Source organism: Coffea eugenioides, chromosome 10 (genome assembly GCF_003713205.1).
Source record: "Coffea eugenioides isolate CCC68of chromosome 10, Ceug_1.0, whole genome shotgun sequence".
Taxonomy (NCBI): Eukaryota; Viridiplantae; Streptophyta; class Magnoliopsida; order Gentianales; family Rubiaceae; genus Coffea; species Coffea eugenioides.
Genome location: NC_040044.1, coordinates 36,684,681 through 36,710,621, shown reverse-complemented (window position 1 = coordinate 36,710,621; position 25,941 = coordinate 36,684,681). Strand labels below are relative to the sequence as shown.

General features: G+C 35.6%; 2 protein-coding genes and 1 long non-coding RNA gene across 4 annotated transcripts; 2 read left to right on the top strand and 1 right to left on the bottom strand.

Moving 5' to 3' along the window:
* LOC113749949 lies at window positions 1–4,549 on the bottom strand. 2 transcript variants are annotated; one of them, XR_003464605.1, is made up of 6 exons: window positions 4,420–4,549; window positions 4,017–4,055; window positions 3,719–3,788; window positions 1,956–2,105; window positions 1,559–1,606; window positions 1–238 (listed from the first exon to the last, which is right to left on the bottom strand). It is a non-coding gene; the product is annotated as an uncharacterized LOC113749949 (long non-coding RNA). The 2 variants fall into 2 exon arrangements; XR_003464606.1 differs by lacking the exon at window positions 4,420–4,549 and adding an exon at window positions 4,225–4,370.
* Window positions 4,550–6,239: 1,690 nt separating this feature from the next.
* Window positions 6,240–8,051, top strand: LOC113750792 (pathogenesis-related protein 5-like). The gene is made up of 2 exons (XM_027294736.1): window positions 6,240–6,247; window positions 6,295–8,051. The coding sequence occupies exons 1-2, from the start codon at window positions 6,240–6,242 to the stop codon at window positions 6,779–6,781; spliced, it is 495 nt and encodes a 164-aa protein (XP_027150537.1). The 3' UTR covers window positions 6,782–8,051.
* Window positions 8,052–13,421: 5,370 nt separating this feature from the next.
* On the top strand, window positions 13,422–15,900 carry LOC113749996 (stearoyl-[acyl-carrier-protein] 9-desaturase 6, chloroplastic-like). Its single transcript, XM_027293894.1, has 3 exons — window positions 13,422–13,919; window positions 14,397–14,965; window positions 15,574–15,900. Exons 1-2 carry the CDS (start codon window positions 13,473–13,475, stop codon window positions 14,961–14,963), a joined length of 1,014 nt encoding a protein of 337 aa, XP_027149695.1. The 5' UTR covers window positions 13,422–13,472; the 3' UTR covers window positions 14,964–14,965; window positions 15,574–15,900.
* The last annotated feature ends 10,041 nt before the right edge of the window (window positions 15,901–25,941 follow it).

Here is a 25,941-nt window from a genome sequence, read left to right as displayed (position 1 = left end):
TTCCAATAAAAGGCAAACTACAAATTACCTAAGAAAACAAATTAGTTTACTCTCCTTGCCACTATTGAGTTGATAAAAAAAAGAAAAGAAAAGTAAATATTGCAACCCATCAATAAGGTTGACAAATAACCAAAAGCTGAAAAAACAAAAATAAGACTAACATCTCTAGAAAAAGGAAGCAAGCAAAACTACAGGCCGAACAGCAAGTGTACAAGCAATAATATGTCCGAGTTGAATTCTGCAAAAAAGAAATTAGGTTGTATGATTCTCAAACAGAGAACTCAAAACAATAAAAACGGAGTAGGTAAAACAAGTAAAAGAAAATAACTTTGGATCTCGAGGAAATAGGTTGCCGTCTCAAATTTTCACGCTTCACTTTTTTAAAGACCAATAACAGGATAAAGAAAGCAGAAAGTTACAGCAAGTTACAACGAAAAAAATCTGTTCACACAAAAAAAAGGACATTAAAACATATCATCAAGGCTTACTGAAAAAAAGTAGCCTCCTTTATCTTTTCTTCCTTCATCTAACAAAGACTTAGAATAAAAAATGCTGGCAATAGCAAATTTATTGGGGGGGGGGGGAAATGAAGACGACAAAACCTTGGATCTACACTAAACAGATTAACATTAAAAAAAAAGGGCCTAAATAAAATTCACATTGAGAAAACAATTTCCAAAATCCTTTGTACTATGCTATAAATCTTAATATCTCAACCCATAATAAACATCTGGGATTTAGTAGAAAATAAATATAGTTAAAATTCTTATGCTACACCATCAAATCTAGCATAGCATATGTTAAATTGCAAAAAAGAAGTAAAACAATAGGAATTAAGCACTAAACACCTAAGTGAACAATTAAGGACCAAAAATACTTTTTTTGTTGCATCATAGGTGAATACATGAAAGGGTTTGGATCACCTTAAGCAAATGGATCCAAATGCAATCTACTACATAAAAGGACACGTAGAATTACATAAGAATTCTGGTAATATCTGATAAGTCAAAAAGGAAAATATTTACAAGAATAAATCAGCATTTTCTGAAAACTTTTCGTACTTCTTATAACAACACAAGAAAGTTTCCAAACAATGTGATATGATAATTTTACCACATCTCCAAAAAACGTAGTAGATTTAGTAGAATTATGTTATTGAAAAAAAGCCTTTCTAAATCTAAAACCTGATTCTTCTATAATCGTTATAAAACAACCAATAGTTGGCCACAATCTAAAATGCGAGAGAAACACTAACATGGAGTCACCAATTCTCAAAAGGGATAAATCACAAAAATTGAGGTCATTAGGTATGAGCGCCTTGATTACTAACTCATACTGCTACTCAGATAGTATTTGAATATCCAGTGTTCTTTTTTGACGAGTCTATTTACTCAAAAAAATTTTCTTTTTTTTTCAGACAGTGATAAATTCCTCTTGCTTCTTACAAAAATAATGGTAAGACAAAAAAAATTCAAAAGATTTGAGACTTGAGAAACAGAAATCAAAAGAACATTCTTATCAGCCAAAAAGAGTTAAAAAAAACTTCAAAAGAATATACCTCTACAGAACAGAAAAGAATGAAAGGTAGGTGTTGTCATCTTTCTTCCTACAAAGGCAATAACATAAAAATACAAATCAGATAAAAAAATATCAGTGACACAAAATACTTTTCTAAGAGGCAAAAGATCAGAAGAACAAAGGTCTTGTTAATGAAAAAAAGAAACCATGCGTCATTAAATCTAATAAACATAATCCACCAGATCAATTAAACATAATCTACCAGTTGAAGGATGAGGGACAAATCACAAAAGGGACTATAACTTCAAGCTAAACCTACCCAAATAGTACCTCAAACATAAGCCAAATATTCCAAAAACAGAAAGCATAAAATGAGCTTATTTACTTGGAATTGAAATGTGCTAAAATACAATTAAGTACATGATAGAGCAACAGACCTTCTATACATTCTTGTGCTCAGGTACAAAAAAATCAGAATTGAAAATGTTTCCACCTCTTGAAGTGATACATTCTGATAGCTTGTAACTATTCCACCTCATCGTGCAAGAAAAATATGGAAGAAAGGGTAAAGAGTTCACAAAGATAACCTGAAAACAAATAAGTAAAATAGATGGTTATTAAACAATTACCCAAAAACAATGAGAAATGTAGTCGCTGAAAGTAAACCAGCAAATTACACAAATCATAAGTTTGTATAAGGAGAAGAATCTACTGAGAGAGTATAAAAGCGAGTCTTACCAACAAAAATCAATCAATAAAAATAATGTCACTGATGTAATTTCCCCATAGGGAACAAAACACTGTACATATATGTGGAAGCAAATTCTAAAGAAGTTCCTATGCATTATTTTCCAATTTTTCTTTTTTCTAAAAATGCAAAATTGGGTCCAACATCAAAGGTCAATGGTGTGAAGCACAGGGATACTACTATTTCCTGAACATATTTTTTCCAGTCAAAGATTGAGCTAGGTTTTTTTAGTAATATAAAAGGGGAAAGATGGTATCTTCATAATAGATTACATGGATTTTGCTTTTGAAACTACATTTACCTAATTCATATAACTATGTATCTCATGAATCATGAACTGATCAAAACATCTTCAAGGAAGTTAGGCATAATAATGATTTCACTTTGCACATTAAAACCACAAAACCAGAAAAATCAACTATGAAATAAAGATTTCATCATACAGCTTCCCAAATCTTGACATTACGAAGAATACCATGTAGTTTAATAACAGATTCATTATGTTTTGGATGATTCTTTGGAACATGGGCCAAAAGACCAACCTGGAAATGGCAGTCAAAGTCCCCTTGCAATGGCAGAGACATGAACAAGAACCAAGAAAATTGACGATTTCAGTTATTTTGAAAAACCGAAACAACAACTAAACAAGAGTTGGGAAATTTGAACATAGAACATCAGCTGCTCTATCCGCTAAATTTAAGACATTTCAGCTGCTAAGAAATAATAACTGCAATCAATAGAGATAGATAGAACCCCGCTAAATTTCAAGGCAGTAAAGATAGGTAGTATGGCAAATACACGAGTACCCAGAATCATAACTGGAGAACGCCCTCAAACTGAATTAACTCTTGCAATGCCCCTCCCAATTTCGTCATATTCCGAAGCAACCAATTTAACAAGCACCATTCATTTTTATTTAACTCTAAAAGTGCCTTTACTTTTTAAACCCCTATAGGCACACACAAAAGCCTATTTCTACTTTTTCGGGTTAAAAGAAAACATTTAGACAAAAAATTCTGAAACATAGGAGACAAAAAAATTGGGGGAATGAAGAAAAAAAGTGTAAAAGTAGGTGCATTCTAGTCCAGTGAAAGCAAAAAAATTTCTCATTCGTAAAAGGTTTATGGTCAAATGTATCACCATTTCCAATGTGATTTTTAACATCAAAACTTCAACTTTCTCACCCATTCACTTATCATATCTCAAGTGATAAGTCTTGCTTCAGAAAACTTCCTGTATCACCAAAAAAATACACTACCTCATTTTTCAAATCAAACAAAAGAATTGGAGTAATTTTCTACATGCATACAATTGATTGTTCAAAGCATATTTCCAAAGCCATTCCCTATTAATCCTTTGGCAAAATGTTGTGAAATATAACATATTTCAATCCAAAAAAGTACAATTATAATGTTCTTGATTATTTAGAAAAGGGTATGAAAAAAAGCAAACCTTTTTTGACTTGCTAAACCGTCCAGAACATTATCATCCCCTCCTTCACTGCTCTCCATAAAAAAAATCCCTAAATTACAGCAACAGCAAAAAACCCAAAACAAAAACAAAAAAATTGTTTCACCAAAACATCATAAAGAGCACAATACATTATACGGAAGTCAAATTATTCCTTCTTAAAGCAATACAAAAAAACAGAAAAAAAAAAAACCTTAGAGATAAGAGTAAAAGCATATGAGAAAAAGAATTTGCTTGAATCTGGGTTTAAAGATAAGGAAAAGTCATGGAAGACACTTACCTTGAATCTGTAGTCCATGTAAATATTCAACCGTTCCACCTACAACACCATAGAAAGTACAATCGAGTATTAGGAAAAAAAACCCACAAAAATCACCGATAAAGATGACAATTTCTGAGAAGGAGATGAAGAAGAGTTTAAAAGGGAAAAATGATCTCCATATATATATATATATTTTGCTTTTATAATGGTGGATGATCCAGCGTACTCATGATTCAACTGATGAGAGGAAGAAAGATTTGGGTAGATGGCGGTGTAGAAAAAGACTGGAGAGATGAAGAGAAACTAAGAGGAGGAAAAACATTTTGACATCTCTGGGAGAGAAAATCCCGAATCTTATTTTCTTCCCAAAGAAAGGAACAAAGAAAAGAAAAATGGAAGGGGAGAGAAGCTCTGGAGATACCCTTTAACTTGTAAGAAAAATCCCAACGTGTGACCTTTGTTTTGTCTTGCACTGTTATTTAATGTTCAATTAAAGAAGAAAGAGAAGAAGTGAAAGACAAAGAAAAGAGAAAGGGAGAAAGAATCGGAGAAGAACGGAAGAAAGACGGAGCAGAAGCAAGACACACAATGTGCAGCGCAAGTGAAGACTCTCAGGAACCCTACCTATTCAGCAAGGCGTGAAATCTCGATTTTGTCCTCAATTCAATTCATCAGCTCACTCAACGGAGGACTACCATCAATCGGCCAATCACAGCGTGCCACGTCAGCAATTGGGTTCAATTGGGGGGATTGGCATTCACACATTTACTATATATGTTAATTACTATATATGTTAATAAGGTGCACAAAAGAACAAGTGGTTAATTGATCACAGCCAATGCCCATTGAGATTAATTGATTGCTGTCAAGAAGTAACCCTACGCACAAAAAAAAAAACACAAAAGGGACATCCTCATGAAATACACAAAAATGAGTCCAACATCTAGTGAGGATTTATAAATTTTCAATATAAAAGGTTCAAGAAAACATGTCAGAAAACTAAACTTTCCAAGACACAACTAAGAGGATAAACACTTCATGATAACCAAAATTGAAACTTACATCTAATAGGCCATAAAAACAGATAAATAAATGAAAAAAATCCAAAGCAGAGTATAAACTGTAATAATACACCTTCCCTAGCACACACATGTAGTCTTATTGCAAAAAATGTGCCATCAATTAAATCATCTCTTATCCAATCTCTATGTATTATGAAAAATTTATCAATTTTTCATATCTCTTCCTGTCACTAATCCAAGGAATAAGGAGAGTGTTTATAAAATTAAATAAAGACGATGCACTTATATATGCTTTGTAAATAATTAACCTAGCATTTAAACCCCTTCTCATTATGTTTATACTCTCATTAGACAAAAAATATCAATTTTGGTATTTATTTTCCCTTAAAGTATAAATAATTTTAAAAATTTATAAAAAGAATAAATAAGGTTGCATTCTAAATATTAACCTTGCATTTTAACGCTCAGGTAAGGACAAAAATATTAACCTTGCATTTGAATGCTCGGGTAAGGACAAAGTGTCTAGGTAGAGAATCTAATGACTTAGAACTTAGAATAATAATCATTTCCATAGAATAATAATCACTTCCCAACTTTATTTTCACAAGAAAATGCTCAGTTTTTCAGTAGATTAAATTTGCTCATATTTAGCATTGTCATTATTTAAAAATTATTGGCAACTTAAGCATGCTAATTTCAAAACTCTAGCTTCAAAGTAGAGTTTTAACATCTACAGGAGTACAAGGAAGAAAAGAGCAGGGACAAAAAATTATTAGAAGTACCGAGAATTTTTTGTCAGTATCATAGAGTAGGCAATTAAATAGCAAGAAAAATAGTAAAATAGTCAAAGCTACAGAAATAAAGCTAAAATTGAATCACAAGCTCAAGACATACAAATTATTAAATATAATTCAACAATTGAATTTGACAATCAAAATTAAGGCTCAGATTATTAGTTAATAAAAGCTTTGCTAAAAGAAGAGCACAAGCATTTGAACTCAACAAATAGCCCTATAGATTCCAAATAAGAAAAATTACTCTTCTGTGACTCACTTATTTCTCCAATTAGCAGCAAGAATAAAACAAAACATTTTTGAATAACCTAACAGCTAAAAAGAAGCAAGAAATACCTATTACTCAATTGATGGTAGCAAGATTTGTTTTAATTTGTTGCCTCCTACAATAACAACAAAAATTCATTCAGATACTCACCAAATAAATGAAAAAGCATTCTTCTTTTGCATCGTTTATAGTTTAACGTAACCCATAGGCAGTAGTGGAGTTGTGGAAGCATGCACATTTTACGTGAGCAACAAGTGCCCATTTCCCATATGGCCTGCCACTGCCCCGAACCAAGGCTTTCCAGTCGTAGCAAACGGTGGCTTCTATCTTCCATCCGGGAGACTCCGGAAATTCCAGGCACCAGGAGATTCGAGTGGCCGCATCTGGGCCAGAACAGGTTGCAATTTCGACTACTCCAACGACGGACGAGCCTGTGAAACAGGCGACTGCAACGGGCGACTCGAATGCGCCGGGGTGATCGGCGTTCCTCCTGTGACGCTAGTAGAGTTTACGTTGCAGGTTGACAAGAGGCAGCCGAGTTTCTACGACGTAAGTATAGTGGATGGCTACAACCTCCCTGTTTCAGTGACCCCATATCCTACAGCACCAAAATGCTACATCGGAGGGTGCTTCTCAGATATAAAAAAGGAGTGCCCTGGGGAGCTGGCGGTCCTGAATGAGCTCGGAACTTTTTCTTAAGAGTTTGATATTATCAAGCCACCAAAAAAGAAGCAAAAAACAATCATGTTACGCTACACTCAGTTTTCAAAAAATAGGAAAAAATTGGAAAAGACCTTTAAGTTAACATAAGTTTTGAAACTTACCAGTGAATTCAATGCAGAGAAGAAGAAGAATCTGGACAGCAAGTTGAGTGACAATGTTGAACCACTTAGATTACTCTAAAATCCATCAAATGGCCAACATTTGATTCAAAATAAAGCTAATTTATTAGTTTTAGATATCAATAGAAACACAAATGAAGCAATTCTTTTGTTTAAAGAACCTTCTCAAGAGATCCAAAAAACACCATCTAGATTTATTGTTGCATTTGCAATCAACCTAAGAACCAATTATCCCAAGTTTCAGACAGACATTTCATCAAACATTTGATAGCCATGCCTATGAGATTTCACATATTCACTTGAAGGCAGTGTCATACTAAAACCATGTTTTGAGTTAATGAAGCAAATATAACATAAGCAATCATTGTAAGGGATCATAACATACCTGAGATAAGTGATAAGAAAGCATCAAAACAGGGAGTAATAATACTTGAAGTAGAACTGAATTTGTACGAGAATTTCGGAAGAACAAACTAAGCTACCGTTGGACTAATAAATGAAAAAAACAATGAACTTTGACAATTAAAAGTAAAGCTCCAATTTGTTTGTCAATGGCAGGCGAAGAAGAAGAGCACAACCATGGCTGCAAACTCAGTTGCAGTTCTGGAATAATATATACTCCAAAATGCCATCTGAGTTGCCTCGCCAAGATACAGCTTAAATCCAGTTAGTATCAAGCCTGAAACACAACTCACGGCAACAATATTGTATCATCACAGCCGAAAATGAGAACAAAATAAATTCACCTATTTCTGATCTTCATCTGTTGTGAAAATCCAACAAAAAAATCAACACTATATTCGAACAAAATTTAGATTCATTAAACCCTGGTAAGGAAATAAAAAGAAGAAAAAACAAATGTTCAAACCAAAAAGGAAATAACAAAAAATTGTACTTCCATATGAAATAGCACATACCGAATCAAGAGGGAAAAAAGCCAAAACCAGAGTGAACGAAGGTTAGAATGAGAGTGTGATTAGAGAAAGAGACGTGCAAATACAGATAAAAGGTACAGGCTAAGTGAATAGGAATCCTACTTCTCAGCAGAACTGGAATAAGGGAAAAATCACATCCAAGCAGATATTTGTAATCGTAATCATACGGATGATGAATGTTGAATAGAAAGCATAATTTGGGTGGAAAATTGAATACCAAAGCTGATCAGAATAGAATGGCATACCTAAAAAAAAATTCCCCATTTCACTCCTTTGAAGTACAACTATCATGTGAGGCTCCAACAATTCGGCAACATGAGACGAAATCGATACAGAAACGGGTTAATTGGATATCAGAGAAAGAGGGAAAAACGGCTAGTGTAAGCAAAGTAGTTCACCTGCACCCAATTCTCCTGCTCTGAAGTACAAAGGCCATGTGAATGATCAGCAAATCAAGCGGCTGCAGGAGTAGCAGCTGACCTGTTGGCTTAAAGAAGGAAGTCACAAAGAGATGAGATGGTGGGTTTGGTAGCATAGCCGGTTGGGATGGGACTTGCTCAGAATAGGTGTGCTGAATTTTGCTCAGAATAGGCGCGTGGTAGAGAGAGCAGGAAAAGGCTTCAATGCAATTTGAGGGGAAGACGGTGGAATGGCAAAAGAAGGAAAAGAAATAGAAGACTTCGGTCGGTCAAGAGAAGCTTTGTAAGAAACACTTTACTTGCCACTTGTCAGATAATTAAGGAACCACGTGGCAAGAGGAAAGGAAAGCATTAAATCTGGCTGGATTCTTATATACAAGGTATATATACAAGGTAAAGGTAGAAGATAGTAATTGTCCTTTTCCTTCAACCCACTTTCGCACCTTTATTTTCTTTTTCCGTTCTTTGCTTCCTAAAGAAACCCATGTGGGTTTGGTAAGAATTGACTATTCTATGCTTCAGAATTCTGAACCGTCCTTTCCTCTCCTCTCAGTCCATGGTCCCTCACTCTTCAGCATCACCGAGACGCCCCTCACTCTTCAGCATCACCGTTGACATCCATATCGTCCCGCGTGTGCTTCCATTTGGTTCTGCATTGGCGTTGAGGCCCTTCAAAGCTCAGACCCTTCACTGGAAATCAGGAACTGCTCCACCCACTCTTACCAACTCTTACCCACTCCAATCTCCAGAGTCCAGACGTACTCCTCTCCCCTTTCTTTGTTTCCCATTTTCCATTTCTCAATCAACCAATCTTCTTCCTCTGCTCTTTTGTCCCTCTCCTCTTTTCTTCAACACAAGTCAATATTCTTCTTTCCATCTCTCTGTTTTTTGTTTGTCTCTCAAGTCCACTGCTTTCTCCATTTTAATTTTGTGCATGCTGTTCCTACCCCTTGATTAAATTTTCTTTTATTCTCTAATAAATTTTATTTGCTGTTCCAGACTTCCAGTTCATCTCAATCGGACTCTCAGGCAGACAGACACCCAAAAAGACTCCAAGTTTCACTAATGCCGACTCTCCGGATGATTGGCAATTAACCCTTTTTTGTATTTGTCTTGAATAAGACACCGAATCATTTTAATCATGTTTAATGATATAGTGTTTGTGGAGTTTTAACTTGAACAGAAACAGCAGTCAATCTCACTGGTATGTCAAATCTTAAATCTTTCTAAAACACTTTTTGTGGAACATAGTTTTTCGAGTAAATCTACTTTTAATGCATAAATGATTCTCAATTACAGATGGTATGTTCAGATGAATATACAATGGCAAGAAATACCATGTGGCAGATATTGTTGCAGTACTCAGCAGGACTGGGAGTGCCGGTGTTGATCGAATTATTGTAAGTCTATATCCCTGAACAAAACTTTGGTCTATTTCATACGGATATGTCTCGTGCGACTATTTTTCTGGTTGGTATTATTATTAGCTCGTTGCAGAGGATAAGTTTGCAGCCCATTAGCTCGTTGCAAAGGATATGTCTCTTACATGGACTATATGAATTGTTGTATGATGGCTTCATTGTGAGTCATATTGTACTGGATGTGGTAAATATGCTAAAATGAGTGGTTATGAGGCTATAAAAGTTATTTCCTGATCAATGTGAAATCTTTGCTGTTAACCAAGTCCAAATGAACCAGATAATATTAACCAACAACTTCTCTCATTAAAGCTTGCATGCCATTTTTCTCTTATTTTCCATGCATTAAAATGTTTCGAGTTGTTTCACCTGTTTGTTTCATTGTTCTCCCCTTGTGACCTTGAATCAATTTGGTGAAGGCTCAACCTTGCAGTGAGCTTGACATGGAAATGAAGTGCATACTGATTTCAGAGTATATGACAAAGGTTACTTTTTTGTGTTGTATGATAACTTGCCTAAGCTTCTTTGCGTGATCTAAGGTTAGAGTAAATGGAATGCAAGAACTCTGCTTATGCTTGTGATTATCTTTTTGACAGATTTCAACTTTATTTTTGAACGAAGCACTGCAATGTATTGGGGAAGAAGGTAAAGTTTTCCAGTTCGACACTTAACATATTTTGTTTGTAGACTATCTTCTTATGGATTGTGCCTTCAGCTTCATTACATAGTGGAGCTGAGTTTAGGCCATATATGACTTAAATGAATCTGAAAAAATGAGGTCACTTGCTCGTTTGTATCAATTGTCTGAAACTTCTGCAAAATGTCACTTTAAAATAAAAAATTAACTTCTGCAAAATGTCACTTGAGCTAAACTACTTCTTGGAAGGGATATAGGGTATATCTCACTTGATCTAAACTACTTCTTGGAAGGGATATAGGGTATATCTTGTAGGTTTATTAATTCTTTCTGCAAATTATTTAGCTGACTGTTCTGTTTTACTTTGTAGGTAATGAACGTATTGAAAATATTGTGCCAGTACATTGTGATGATGAGCAAAAGGTTGATCGATCATGAGACAACTTCCAAGGAGCTGCTACAATTGGGCTGGACTCCATGCTTTGAGCAAATTCTACATTGGAAGATTTTGTGAGCAATATTGTTCTTTGTTATAACCAAACCATGCAATCTTTAACAAAAGTCCTTTTTTTTATGGTACTATAGGAGTCTTTTCTTTTGCCTACAAAATTGGGTTTAAAATTTTTTCGAGCTGGTTTTACTTTTTATTATAGGAGGATATTCTTGTTCTCGCAATGGCAAGACTTTTCCTTTGGGATTGTCCTCAACATTGTTGGAATGACGGTACTGAAGAACAGTGCAGGTCATATTTTATCTTTTATAAGATGGATGTTCACCAGCTGCAGTTAATATTCAAATACTTACCAATACTTTCATTTACAGAGAGTTACATTTATCAGGTAAACAAAATGCAACTCTCTCTCTCTCTTCCCTTACTATATGTGGCTTATATTCTGCATTTTGGTGTGTACATTAACTTGCGAATCCATACATTGTTGGTCCATTTACCTGTACAATAGATGCTCAGTGACTTCCTCATGTGTCCTAAATAAAATGTCAAGCTTCCTTGCATAGTCCACTACCCCTTTTCAGAATGGAATATAGTAATACCAACAAATCATTATGATATGAAAAAAATTGCATTACTTTTTCCAGTATATGTTAATGTGCCTACTGCTTGGTACCTATAAATGTGAAAGGTTGTGACAGTAATTGTTCCAATTTTTTGCTACTATAAGTAATGTGTCAATTATGTACCTGAATAGCATAGTGAGAGCTGGCATTAACTTGAAAGTACGGGGAAGAAATCTTCTTTAGGGATGATAATAAGCACATAGGTATAATCATGCGTTGTGTAAATCAGCAAGTCAAACTTGACTGAGAAGTTTCTACACAGGATGATTACTATTTTATATGTTAACACAGGATGGGGAGAATAGCATTTTCCAGAGAGTTGACTGGTACAGAGTGGTTTTGGATGAATCTCATACCATCAAGTCCTCTAAAACTCTAGGTGCCCAGGCTGCCTTCAAATTGTCATCCTATTGCAGGTGGTGTCTTACTGGTACCCCTCTTCAGGTATGGCAGCAGCAAAGAATTCTGGCATTAGTTGAACAAGTGCCCGAGTAATCTTTTGCCTGATTGTTATTAAACCACAGGCTATTGTCTAGCATGTATCAATTAAGGTCATTATCAATTGTTGCAGAACAAGTTGGAAGACCTTTATAACCTACTTTGCTTCTTGCATGTTGAACCATGGTGTAATTAGGCTTGGTGAGCTTAAATTTTTTTTTGTTGACAATTTTATGGCTGATGCTCGAGATGATTGAAAAACAAGCAGTTACTATTCAGTTTTTGCGTTACATTTCCTAGAAAAATTGTTCAACGAGTTAAAGATGGCCAAGTCTTTTTTTTTGTTTATTATTATTTTTTTAATCAACATTATAGTGCAAATGAGCTTGTTCCCTCGCTCTTCCCATTTGCTGAAATTTGTTTACTGCTTGTTATAGGTGGCAAAAACTGATTCAGAAGCCATATGAGAGTGGTGATTATAGAGGGATAAAGCTGATCAAGGCTATTTGGAGGCCACTAAAACTCACTATTTACAGACAGAAGTAATTATCATTTCTTTTTATGTAATAACTGCTTCCTTCTATTTCTTCAACAGCTTATGGTACTTTTTTTTTATCTCCACCAAAATGTAGATTTAACTCAACATCTCATGACTACTCTATGGGGAAATATGGTTATATGTTACATCAAGCCTTCTCCTTCTAGATTTAGACTGACCAGATATGTAGCTCATGAAATATAATCACTACCTATGGATGAAGCTCTCAATATTGACAACCTCAACATCAACAATCTCAATATGAACGATTGACAATCTACTTCTTGTGTTATTTTTACTTGTACCTTTGCTACACCGATAGTCAACGATCTACTTATTATCTGTTTTTAGTCATAACTTTACTACATCAATAGCCTATTATGTCCTTTATTATACTTTTCGTTTTCATTTTCTTCTATTTTCTAGATTCTTATTAGTTTATTGAGCAAAACTAGGCATGCCAGTCTTTGAATTCTACACCGCGCACATGCGCGGTGTACACCTCCTAGTTCGTCAAAAAATGAATAGCCAAACCAACCCACATGGCTGGTAAATCTAAGAGATTTTATCGGTCGGCAAATTGGAGATGGACAATCACGCCCCCAAAACTTATCAGCACTGGAGGTGACCAATTCCCCATAAATCGATGAGTCAGCGTCTGAACCTGATCCCGCAGGTTTTCCACCAGACTTTGACTGATGGTCATCATCAACGCATTAAAATTTGGTGGGATAGGAGGTCAAAGATTCAAACCTTGACTTCCATCAATTGCCACATTAAAATGATTTGCTTAATAAAAAATTTAAACTGGTACATGATGCACTCGTGTGATTCGGTGATGGTTTCTATCCAACACTCACGTGCAAGGTCTTGCTGGCACAGAATAACTATTTATTGAGTTCATTAATAAACCCCGTCCCAAAATTACCTCTAGCCATGCAGACCTTGGGACCCTTCCACAGCATCACCGCCAACACCGCCGCATGGACTCCAATTGGCACCGCCCTCGCCACCACATTCAAGCAACCACCGGTCCGTGCCAGGGCAGCCCCACCAAAACCCGCAAAGCATTTTCAGGCTAGCCGTTACATGCCACCAGAAAAAGCAGAAATCTTCAAGTCACTAGAACATTGGGCCACCCAAAGACTCCTCCCACTCATCAAGCCAGTGAACCAATGCTGGCAACCCATTGAATTCCTCCCGGACCCGGCAAAGCTTTCTGCCGACGAATTCTCCGATCGGGTCCGGGCCCTACAAGAAAGAACAGCTGGACTTCCAGATGAGTATTTTGTGGTGCTGGTTGGTGACATGATCACTGAGGATGCACTACCAACATACCAGTCGTGGATGAATACTCATGAAGGGGTTCGTGATGAGACTGGTGCGAGCTCAAGTCCATGGGCTGTTTGGACTCGGGCATGGACGGCTGAAGAACATAGGCATGGTGATTTGCTCAAGACTTACTTGTACCTCTCTGGTAGAGTTGACATGCTGATGATTGACAGGACTGTGCAATACTTAATCGGTGCTGGAGCGGTGAGTTCTTCATTTGGATTTTTGCATGTTGAAAATCGGATTTTTTTTTTTCCAAATATTCTGTTGGTGGTTCTTAAAAAAAAAATTCTGCTGGTGGTATTGTTTACATGCATCCTGCAAAGTTAAGGGGCAAAGTGTTATTAACCCTTTGTTTAAAACAAAACTTGTGTAAGTTTTGTCCTACAAATATTTTAACTGTCCAACAAATTTTTTCTTATCAAAATTTAAATGTGCCCCTTAAATATACATCTTCATAAATCTTGTCCCCACCCTCTTAAACTTCCACCAGTACACACACTCATATATCATGTTTATTGCCCTCCTGCATTTAAATATTTTTATAAAATTTTTTCATCATTGTCAAAAAAATTAAAACTTGAATCTATCTCCGAAAACTTTCTTTTTTCTCTTCCACATCCTAGCATCACGCATTAGCAATTCTGCATTTCATTTCTAACATTTGTTGTGAATTCACAGGATGTTGGAACAGACCGTAACCCGTATTTAGGATTTGTATACACATCTTTTCAAGAAAGAGCCACATTCGTGACACACGGCAACACAGCTAGGCTAGCCAAGGAAGGAGGTGATCCGGTGCTTGCGCGCATTTGCGGGACCATTGCCGCCGATGAGAAGCGCCATGAGATTGCCTACGCTAGGATTGTTGAAAAGCTACTGGAAATCGACCCCAATGGGGCCATGCTGGCCATATCAGAGATGATGAAGAAGAAAATCACAATGCCAGCTCATTTGATGCATGATGGGCAGGACCCTCATCTGTTCGAACACTTTGCAGCCGTGGCACAGCGGATTGGAGTTTATACGGCCGATGATTATGCAAACATTCTCGAGTTCTTCATTGGACAGTGGAATTTGGAGAAGATCCAAGGACTGGAGGGTGAGGCGAGGCGTGCACAGGACCTTGTTTGTGGACTACCGCATAGGATTAGGAAGTTTCAAGAACGAGCTGATGAGCGAGCCAAGAAATTGCAGCCCCGAGGAGTGAATTTCAGCTGGATTTTCAACAAGGAGTTGACCCTGTAATGGTAATACTTTCAAGGGTTTAAATGGAATGTTTTAGTCGCTAAATATAATATTTGTCCCACTTAATTAAAATTCTTGGCGAAAATGAGACAAATTTGATATTTAAGTAGGACATATTTTATATTTTAGAGAATAACATACAAAAATTTAATACTTAATTAGAACTGAAGCGGGACACGTATTATACTTTAGAGACCAAAGTGAGATAGTCATTATACTTTAGAGATTAAAGTGTTTCATTTAAAAATTTAGGGACCAAAATGAAAATTCGAGTATAATTGAATGATTCAAAATGAATCAAAATTTTTAAAATTTTTTGGGAAGTCAAACATTTCTGTTATCATTATTTTTACCATTAAAAGTAAATTGTTCTTTTGAAAACGCCCAACAAGATCACATTCAAACAGAGCCCTAGGCCGTCACAAATATGCTATGCAACATTGATGTCGAGTGGATTTATTTTTCCTCTTTGCATCCTGTCGTCCATTTTTTTTTAGGTCATTGATTTGATAATATTTGCACAGTTCTTTTGGCATCCTAGGATTCTCACGAAAGATTTTCATTAGCTTCAAGCCAACAGACTCACTAGTTTACTTTTGTAGTTTTCCAGTATAAAGTTACTCAAGGCGCTGCGGTCCAAGTAGATATTGATGGTTATGACGATTGCGATATAAGTAGCGGAAAAGTGCTGGCGGTTCAATTACAAAAACTGGTCGTTTCTATTACATATCATACCATAACGATTGCATTGACGGGGATGAAGGTCCGTATTGGTGTTTCTGGAAGGCAAGAGTCCTCGATTTCAGTGCTCTCTGTATCATCCAAGAAGGATTAGATGAGAAACAAGAATAAGAAACACAATTTGGAGGTTTCTTTGGATCAGAAGGAGCAGTTGTATTGAGTGTGACTTATGTTCTTCAGTAATTATTTGTCATGTGTTGCATGCGTGTACTTGTTTTTGTCGTTTTGAAGATCAACCACATTTATGGAGGTTGCGTCCTGTTCTATATTAATGAAATTGAAGGTTATTTTTTCCCCTAGTGCTAACCATAAAAAAATTTAGCATATCTTTTCCAAAAGGTCAAAAAAAAAAGGGCAAATTTCACTTTACCCCCTGTGATTTAGCCTTTTTTTTGGATAACCTCCCCATGGTTTCAAAAGCTATACATAATCCCCTCTTGATTTGGATTAAAATGTCAAAGTGACGGGAATGATCATTCATAACGGAGTCATCTAAAATGTCAAAAATACCCTTGTGTAAAGTTGAAATTATTTATTAACCAAGGGGATTATGTGTATATTTTGAAAATCATAAGGGGGTTATATGGTAAAATATAAAAATCATACGAGGTTTTTGTGTCATGTATTTATAAGGGTAATTTTGACTTTTTAGAAGTTCCGTGACAAATGACTATTTCCGTCACTTTGACACTTTAATCCAAACCATGAGGAGGTTATGTATAGCTTTTGAAACTATAGGGGGTTATGTAAAAAAAGGCTAAACCACAGGGGGTAAAATATAATTTGCCCAAAAAAAAGGACCAATAAAAGAATAAAGAAAACAAAAATTCCATGACATTATTGAATTTCGAAATATTCTTGTGATGATTCCATTTTTGGGGATCATATGCATACAATATTTATTCTCAAGATATGCAACTAGTTAGGCGCAAATGATCCAAATTCAATCTTGTTATTCAAGAGGTTGCTCAATTAAAACTCGAAATCTATAGTTTGAGCTGAAGTCCAGTTCAAACTTGATTTTGTATAGCAACCGGTTTATAATTCTATGTGTAATTTGGTCTTTACTACACGTTTTCAGGGTGTTTAGGGCTTTGTTTACCTATGCCTCCAAGCCAATAAATCTTAGCAATGTTCCATAAGCCCATTGCATCTCATTTCAGTTTCAAGCGCTCCCTCAATGCCAAGTTCCATGCGATAGGGTGTTAAAAGACTAAATATCTCACGTTGATTTTCAAAATTTTTTAAAATTATATTAATAAGATGTTGGATAATTTCACTCATTGTCAACTAATTTTGAAAGAAAACCGTACACAGCATACCTGCGTTTGGTTTTAAAGCTAACGTAACATTCAAGATACGATAATAATTTCACCTGGGGCCCAAAATAAAGGGACAAAAAAAATAGAGTTTCGGTCGGAGGCAAGTGCCATTATATAGTAAGAATTAAAAGTTGGTCCGTACAATAATGCCTCAGGCAGTTAGGTAAGTGAGATTAAAATTTACTCCCTCCCTTTTTTTATAACTGACGTTTAAGAAATTTACTCTAGTGTACTTTTATCTGTCGTTTTATTATCCCCATACAGTATTAATTATTTTTTTACAATTTTACCCTTTTATCTCTCTTTTCCAATACAGGATTCTTAATTACTACTCCTAGTTTGGTGGGAGTTAGTTTGCATTGCTTTTGGCCTAGTAAAACAGCACCATTTAGTACTCTAGTGAGAGAAAACATGGGTGAATTGGATAATTAATGAGGGTACAAAAGGAAAGTAGTGTATAGATTTAAGCAATGAAAAACTTTTCTTAATTGGTGTGTAAAACCTTAAACGTCAGTTATAAAAAAAAGGGAGGGAGTATTAACCAATTAAGCTAGTTCACTAAAATCCATCGTCCTTCTTGGGCGTAGGTAACGGGTTTGAAACTTCTTGTTTGTCTGTATTTTCCATTCAGGAATTTTTGAAATATTTTTGAAAATAGTTTAATTCCCTTCAAATTTTTAATAGTTTAGTCGGTCCATTCTCATCCCCTTTCCCTCCTACAGGACCACCAGGTGTAAAAATGTTATACTAAAAAAAAATAAAGTAAATTTATTGAGTTGGGGCCAATTGAGCATCGGAACTTGCAAGTAGCAAGTCCGTACAATAATGCCTCAGGCTGGTCAGTAAGCGGGATTAAAATTTATTGAGCTGGGACCAAATGCCTTGTTAAGTCGGTGCTGGCATTAAAAATTTTGTCTGCACGTCAGAAAGTGGAAAAGATCTAAAAATATCTTCTTGTTCACAGTGTTAAGTTAGTGTAATGGTCCCATATAGGTTCTTGTGGTAGTAAGTTTAACATGCATAATGAGATATTCTATCTCTTGTACAAACTTACCTGCCACGCAGTGGCGGATTTAAGGTGGTACACTGGGGCACGGCTCCCATTGCTCCCTCTTAATTTTTTACGGTACTTACAAAATTTTGATGTAATTTTAAGTGTGTTTTCGGAGTTTTCTTGCGAAGGAATGAAATGAAAGAATTATGTAGTTGGTTCATAAACTAATATTCTAAAAGGATACGTGTGTCACAAAGTTTCATTTGAAATAAGCTAAAAAAATATTTTCATTTGTACTTATTGGTGAATATTTTTTTACTTAAAAAACTAGAAAAAGAATAGGTAAAAAATTTTAGTATTATTGTTGTCCCTACTGATAATTTTTTCTGACTCCGCCACTCCTATCACATATCAATAAAAGTTTCAATTTTTCCTAAAAAAGTAAAAGGAAAAAAAAAGTGGAAAGGAAAAACAAAGTTCCTGTTTTACGTAAAACTAGTCAGTATCCATACCTACTGTGTGCACAATTTCCAGCAGAAACACACATTATCCCGGGCGTGAAGTGTATATATTATCAAGTATACAAAACGATCGAGGGTTCGAATAGACACTGCTTCAATACAATAGACACAGCTGCTGTACTGTACTTTATCCCAGACAGATCGAGAACAGCTACGCACAGAAAATATGTCTGCTAGCGTTTCATTCTGCACATCACGCAGGACAAACAGGGAAGTCATTAGGGCCACCCCACTTCATAAGACAATGTTTAAATATTAATTTTTGTTGAATTAGCATCCAAAGTACAAAAGCATACTTGGGAATATAGTTTTTGCCCCTCCCGAGTGATGGAGCTTCTGCCCAACCCAGGGTAGCTCGAGTGGTTTCGTTGCCCCTCTTTAGGGTATGGCGACCACGGTTCGAGTTCTGGGGTTACCGTGTTCGAGGGTAATGGGCCTCTGCCCTCGGGCCGCAGGGGATTAGTCGGGCCAAAGGCCCGGACACCCCTGTGTCGAAAAAAAAAAAAAAAGAAGAAAGTGATGGAGCTTCTTCATAGCCGATTGAGTAGAAAACTCAGTAGCAGCCCAATAGATATGATCACCAATATGCAAGTGTTGAAGTAGTAAACTACTGGGGCCGGGTAGTTTCCTGAAACTCCTAAACCACCCAAGTGTTTCTTCTTCCCCGAGGCCAGTTTCAATCATCGCTTTTAATCAAATCCACCACTCTTAATAGTTTGTTGAGTCCCAAATTCTTTCGCAAGGATTCAGGAAATTTTAGATATTGTGGTCCAACAGAATTCCAGTTATCAAACCTAAAGGAAGTGTCCAGGAAATTTTGTTGTTCAAATTAGATACTATTTGGCTTCTTATTATGAAATTTAATTTAACGGACATGACTAGATGTGACTGAATTCTATCAATAATTGAATTTTTTTTTTTTCAAATGTTCTAAATCTACTTTAAATTTGATACATTGGAGATCAAATTTGCTCTTGTCAAAATTTTGAGGACTAAAACTATACATGCTAAACATTGAGGACTAGATTTGCATTTGCAAAAATTTTAAGGACTAAAACTGCACAGGAGTTAAAGATTGTGGATTAAAATTGAATTTTTTCTAATTACAAAAGTGCTGACATAAAAAAAAAAAAACGCATGAGAGGTAAAATTAAGGAAACTAACATTTACGAATTAGAAAGAAATAAGTTGTTGCATAATGAAGGATTACGGGGGTTAAGTTTGCAGAACGTTATGTTACTCTAATAAATCGAAAGCAGGTAGAGAAAGTTCTTAAATTGGTATAGTTATGCATCCAAAGGTACTCAAGTTGATCCATGAACTTGTTTTGCTACCTAATTAAGAGAAGAAAGAACATTAAAGTTTCATCTTAGATTTTATTTTATTTTATTTTTGGGCAATCTTAGAATTTATTATAGCTCAATATAGCTTTAGTCAAGAATTTCTACTCCTCCGTGCTCTTCAATTCATGGTTGTTACATACCTTGTAAGTGCTCGAGGTCTGCATTTAGACATGCTTCTTAACCATAATCTGTTGCTAAATCACAATGATATGGCAGTGTTCTATCAATTGAATTCTCTGTCCATGTAATTATGGATTTTTTTAGCATCTAATTAGATTAATTAAAAAAACCCTAAATATGGATCTTTGACAGCCAAGCGATATTAGATAAAGTTGATTTTAATGTATATCCATGGTTAGATTACTATTCCCTTTTCTCTATCCATTTTTCCCAACCTGTTACGAATTACAACTGTATTTTGCTCTTTTCTATTAACAAATTTTGCTTCAAGTTGAATAGCTGACTTCGCAACAAAAATCTTCCAATTTGCTAATGTCATTTAGCTCCTTATCTTCAAATGCTCGAAAAAATCTTGGCTGTGATGCTGTACAGCAAAAACTAGATTAAAATTCAGTCGAAAAGAATAAACAATTGTGTTCTTGTTTGCATATGTTTACAATTGTGAGCTTGCATGCCTGCTAGAGTGAATAATGGAGACAAGCATAAATGCGCATAGATTAGATATACCGCAAAGTGTAATTTAGAAAAACTTCTATCAACCAAAATTTAGTCTCAAATCATGCTTCAGTTTTGTTCTTATTTTGATCAAACTGCAGTAGATTTTTCATCGCTTTAGCGATTGACAAGTGAACAGGCCCTTAGTAATCGCTGCTGTCCAGTTTTGAAGTATTTAAGATAAGAGATTCAAATTGGACGAAGTGCCATTAGCAAGTGTTATTTTTTCGGACCATTGCAACTTACAAGCTGCTAGCCGACGAATTAATTTCTCAAGCTTTTTAGGCAAGCGGTTGAGTTGGGGCCAGTTAGCCGTTTATAAATGTATTGACATCTAAATATTGATCAGAAGGGCTTAATGAGATTGCATGGGACTATTGGAGTACGGTGAGTCGGCTCCAACATATTCCACACGTAAACAATGTTAAAGTCGGATCACTCCTGCTCAACTTCATTTTTTTTGGGACTTATTCCACACATTTGCGGTTAGGTTCATGAGTAAAAGGATTATACCCCACATTGATCCGAAAGATAGAGAAAGAGCGGTTAATATGTAAGTAAGGGTTCGAGATATAATGGTTTAAGTTTTTGAGTCAGAGTTGGATTCTTAACTTACATATTGATCTCTTTGATGGGTTCTCTCGAGATGTTTCTCTCTATCATCAGCAAATAACAATTGTATTAGTTTAGTGATCAAGAGAAAAATATGTGACAAATATAGATTTACACTTAGCAATACACGGGCTTTGCTAGCAAAGACAAGGACTTGATTCCCGTTCAGTGTATCCCTTCTTCTTTTTCATAACGCACATCTAAATACTTAACACACGTCTTCTTTTATCAATAAGTATTATAATTAGTTAAAGTTAAAATGATCAACTTCTATACTAGTAAATGTAGATGTATGTCATACATTCAAATATATACTGCGGGAAATGGAGAGAAAACCCACTAGAGAAGAGCCAAATCTGCTAAGACGAGTTATTCCCACAAATCCATGTATACAAGATTTAGGAAATCCTCACGTATGCTGAATATTTTTTATTTTTATTTCTTTTTCGCTTTCAATTGCCAGTTGTATTTTTAAACTTCTTACAGTTGGTTTACCAAAAAACAGTTTGTGGTCATATACAATAGATAAATTTTTAGAGTAAAACTACAGAACACAACAATTGTGTCAACAGCACTTGCCTAGTTTCTTTAAAATGATTAAGCGCATTCAAAGGTACAAAATGTCAATAGACATTTTGCTTTTGTTAACAAAAACTGCAATTTTTGTGCATCAAGTGGCCATGCAAGTTGACCTGCGTGGCCCTTTGACCCAATAAAGTCCTACTCCCTTCTCAGGATGGAAGGCTCATAGTCCATTTGGATTGCAAACGATCAAGGGTATTGTGATTTTGTCAGACGATCGAGAATCGACGCAAACGTTAAAGAAAGGGGCTCCATCAAGCTTGAGCCAGCAAGAAGCTTAGCAAATATTACAAAAAAGCACAGAACAAAATTACAATCTCAGACATATGAAAACGAAAAGAAGAAAAATATTTTATTATCTCAGCTCTAAATAGAGAAACAACTAAAGAAGCCAGCCAAGATACTCATTTCCTGCTTTTGTCTCTACCTATATAAAGATTGGCCCTCGTCCTTCACAATAAAAGCGTAGCTTGTCGTCTTTCTCATCCAACTTATCTCCTTTCAATTCGCATCGTGTTAAGTAAAGAAAGAATGGGGAGCTCGGCAGCAATAGAGACTAGTTGCTTCTTGATCGTCTTTTGATTTGTAGTTTCCAGTTTAATTGTAACCTACATAGTTGACTGGAGAAAAGGTGTTGACCTGACAACGTATATATGGCGTTTGGAAGGGGCTTTACGTTTATGATGTCCTGATAATGTAGTATCACAATTTTATGGCATAACTTTGAAGAAAGAATGCTATCCCAATAACCAAAACTTGAGGACAAACTGTGTGCACTTATTGCAACAAGGGATAATTTCAGAAACTTCCCTTGAAATTTCTAACAATTTCACTTAGTTCCCTCCAATTTTAAAAAATTACACTAACCTCTTTCGGTTCAATAAAATGACTACAATACCTTGCTTATGATAACTAAAAGAAATCACCTAGTACAGTATTCAAACTACTAAATAACAAAACTGCCAAGAACTTGACCAAAAAGTTGCTAAATTGCAACATACGGAGTCGTTCGGATTGATTTAATATGCCAACAATTTTTTTATGAAACGGCTGGAATAGACACATTGAAACGGAAATGTTCATGTGTAGACATGAAACTGCAAAATGGGAATAAATTTTTTCTACTTTAGCCTTTGTACATTAAAATCACACATCTGCACATTAAGTACCACTCAAGTCTTGATCAAATAAGTTCCTACCCTCTCCTCTAACTCTATATATACCATGTCCCATGCGAACTAATATGTACCAAGTTCATATCCAACCAAAATCGCCAGTTCACTGGCCAAAACGATGTTTTTGTTCCTTAGTATTTTGGCTCTTGCTAAGTTTGGGTGCTACGTATACACTTCCTTGGACTACAGGTGCTAGTCTAACAGTATATATATCCCCTTGGGAAGACTTTTTACGTCAATGATACGCTAAGTAAGATCCCAGTTTCCCAGCTACTTCATAACTCAAATTGAAAGGTCTGTTATTCTCCGCAAATTTTGTGCTATTTTCTGCTAACCTTTGCTCATCTTTCATTGCCTTACTTTTCAGCTATAGCAACGGTACAAGCAACGTGCATAAAGTTGATTTAGTAGGCTACGCCGGCTGTGATCACACTCGGGGAACCTTTCTTGGCGGCGATGGCCATACCGCGTTCACCCTTCCTACCACTGGTCTTTTCTATTTCATGGGTTTTAATGTCCAATGCCTTGAGGGTCTCAGGCTTGCTATTGAAGTTAAATTAGTACCTGTGATGCTCCTCTAGGGATCATATGATCCATTGTAATTTCTTCCATTTGCTGAGCAGCTTGCTAGCTATATATCCAAAATTCGTAGTTGCAGTGGAACTTTTATTGGTGTTTAGTAAACTTAAACCTCTAATTTTGCCAACTCCTCTCCCTCTTTTGCTTCTCATGGAGGGGTAAAAAAGAAGGAAAACTAAAAAGATAAAGGTACTGAATAGCCATGGTGATCCTGATGCATTAACAATGCCAGCCTGGTGTATGTTTTTTATATTGAAGGAGTAAGAAAGTATTTGATTCAGTTGGAAAGTTTAGCTTTTGAATGTTTAGGATGTTTTTGCTATAATATAGGATGGAAACCCTTGAAAGTACTATCCAAAAATATCCAAGAAGCCTTATTCTCCAATGGCTTAGTATTTCTTTTAGACTTTTTTTTAATGCTTGTTTCTTATCTTATCGTGCCCTAAAAATCCATTTATGGTTTGTCTTAATAATGTTTATGATTACTCATCTATGGTTACTTGAGTTCTTATTCAAGAAGAAAAAAAAGCAGCAGATTCATAACATTTCCAGTACTAGATACATAAATTCGTGATATTTAGGCAAGAAGAAAATTGAATACACAAGCAATCAATCAAAACTTCTGAACCGTTAAAAACTTGCATGCGAAACAGACAAAACAAACAAATATTTAAATCACCAGATTGTTAACATAAGTTAGAGAGTAATGATTTTCACACTGCTTTATCATAGAAAGGGAAAATGTGCCAGCACCTAGTACTCCAGAAATACTAATAACTTAACTACCATGATATTAAACAAATAAGATGGTAGGTGTGAACAAACACTAGATATATTTGATCATTCACATTTTTTTAGAACCAGTGATGAAGGGCTTGTTGTAAGAATCTTAGGAACATAGCCACAAGGGAAAGTTGCTGGAAAGGGGACAAATCACATTACAGAATACACAACCCTGCTGTAAATTATCTTCATTTCGCTGACAAAGAAGCGTCCTGTCACACTTGAACATTCGAGGCCTCTGATCTTGGTGAAGGAGTAAAAGGAGTCTCTAATTCAAGATGGGTATATATACATTATATATACAATGCTCTTATAATCTTGAAACTGGATCACACCAACCAGTCATGTCTCAAAAAAAAAAAAAGAAAAAAAGAAGGCTGTTGCCTACAACTTTTATGTAAAAATCATACTGCTACAACTTCGCAGTCTTAAGGAAGTGATGCAACATACTGTCACAGCTCAAAGTTCCAAGGACATCAGGATCCTCTGATCTTTTAAGAGAGGAGATGAAGCAGCCTTAACAACTTGCAGAGTTTCTGGACTAATTAGAATATTATCTGTTTCAAATCTCAAGAGTTTTTTACGCACTATAAAAGGATGAACTTCAAAGATCACTGGAATTAAATATTGCCACTTGGCTTAATCTTACTATCTATGTAAGATCTATGAAATCCATAAGGCAATTGGATAGAATCAGTGCAATCAAAAACATCATTACCACATTAGTCAGCTCTAGCACAAAAAATTCACTCTTCACTAATTTACTACTAACCAGTCCATCCAGATAGATTAACTGTCTAATAAGTACTATTCCTATTGGTAAAGTAATTTTTGGCCAGCAACGACTTATTTCTCTTCTTGTGAGATCCGAATGGCTCGTTTACGGGCTTTCATCTTCATTGATCTGCTTGCCAAGTTCCAAGATTCTGTTTAACAGTCTGTGCCCACCAAGGGGACAACAAAGAGCAACATTTGATAAGTACCTCATAGCAAAAATCAAAACGTCATAGTTTAATGGCCAAAATATATGGAAACCTAGGAGTACAGATTGGTAAATACCTCTTCATAAATATTAAATACCATGAATAGTGCGTGAAACATGTGGAAACTTAGGAGTGCTATTAAGCTAAGCTGTAGGGAGGAAAAGATTGTCTTTACTCTCTATCCAGTTTCCTCCTCTGGGCAAAAACGTAGTGCTTGCTCACATATAAACTAACAAATGTACCCCCGAAAAGCTGCCTTAGATCCTGCAAATCTACCACTAAAAACAACCAAACAACGAAACAATCCAATTTCTAGAACTTTGAAGAATAGAAGATCTAGCAACTAGCATGCCAACCCCTTTAAAAAAATAAAAAAATAAAAGCTTCTCTTTTTGTAGAAAGAACTAATTTTTAGAACTTTTGAATCTACCAGGGAATTTTGTCAGCTCACAAGAGATAACAGGAGGACAACATCAATTTTTAGAAGAAGAGATAAATGATAAACAACGAAAAAAATTCTTTCCAGTAAGAACTGAATTTTAGAACCTTTGAAAAAAAATTAGAAGTTTTCAATCCTATTACAACCTATTGTGTATCTAAGAACCGGAAGGGTCACTTGCAATCTTACTCAGTACCAATAATACACTTTAATAAACATGAACGATTCA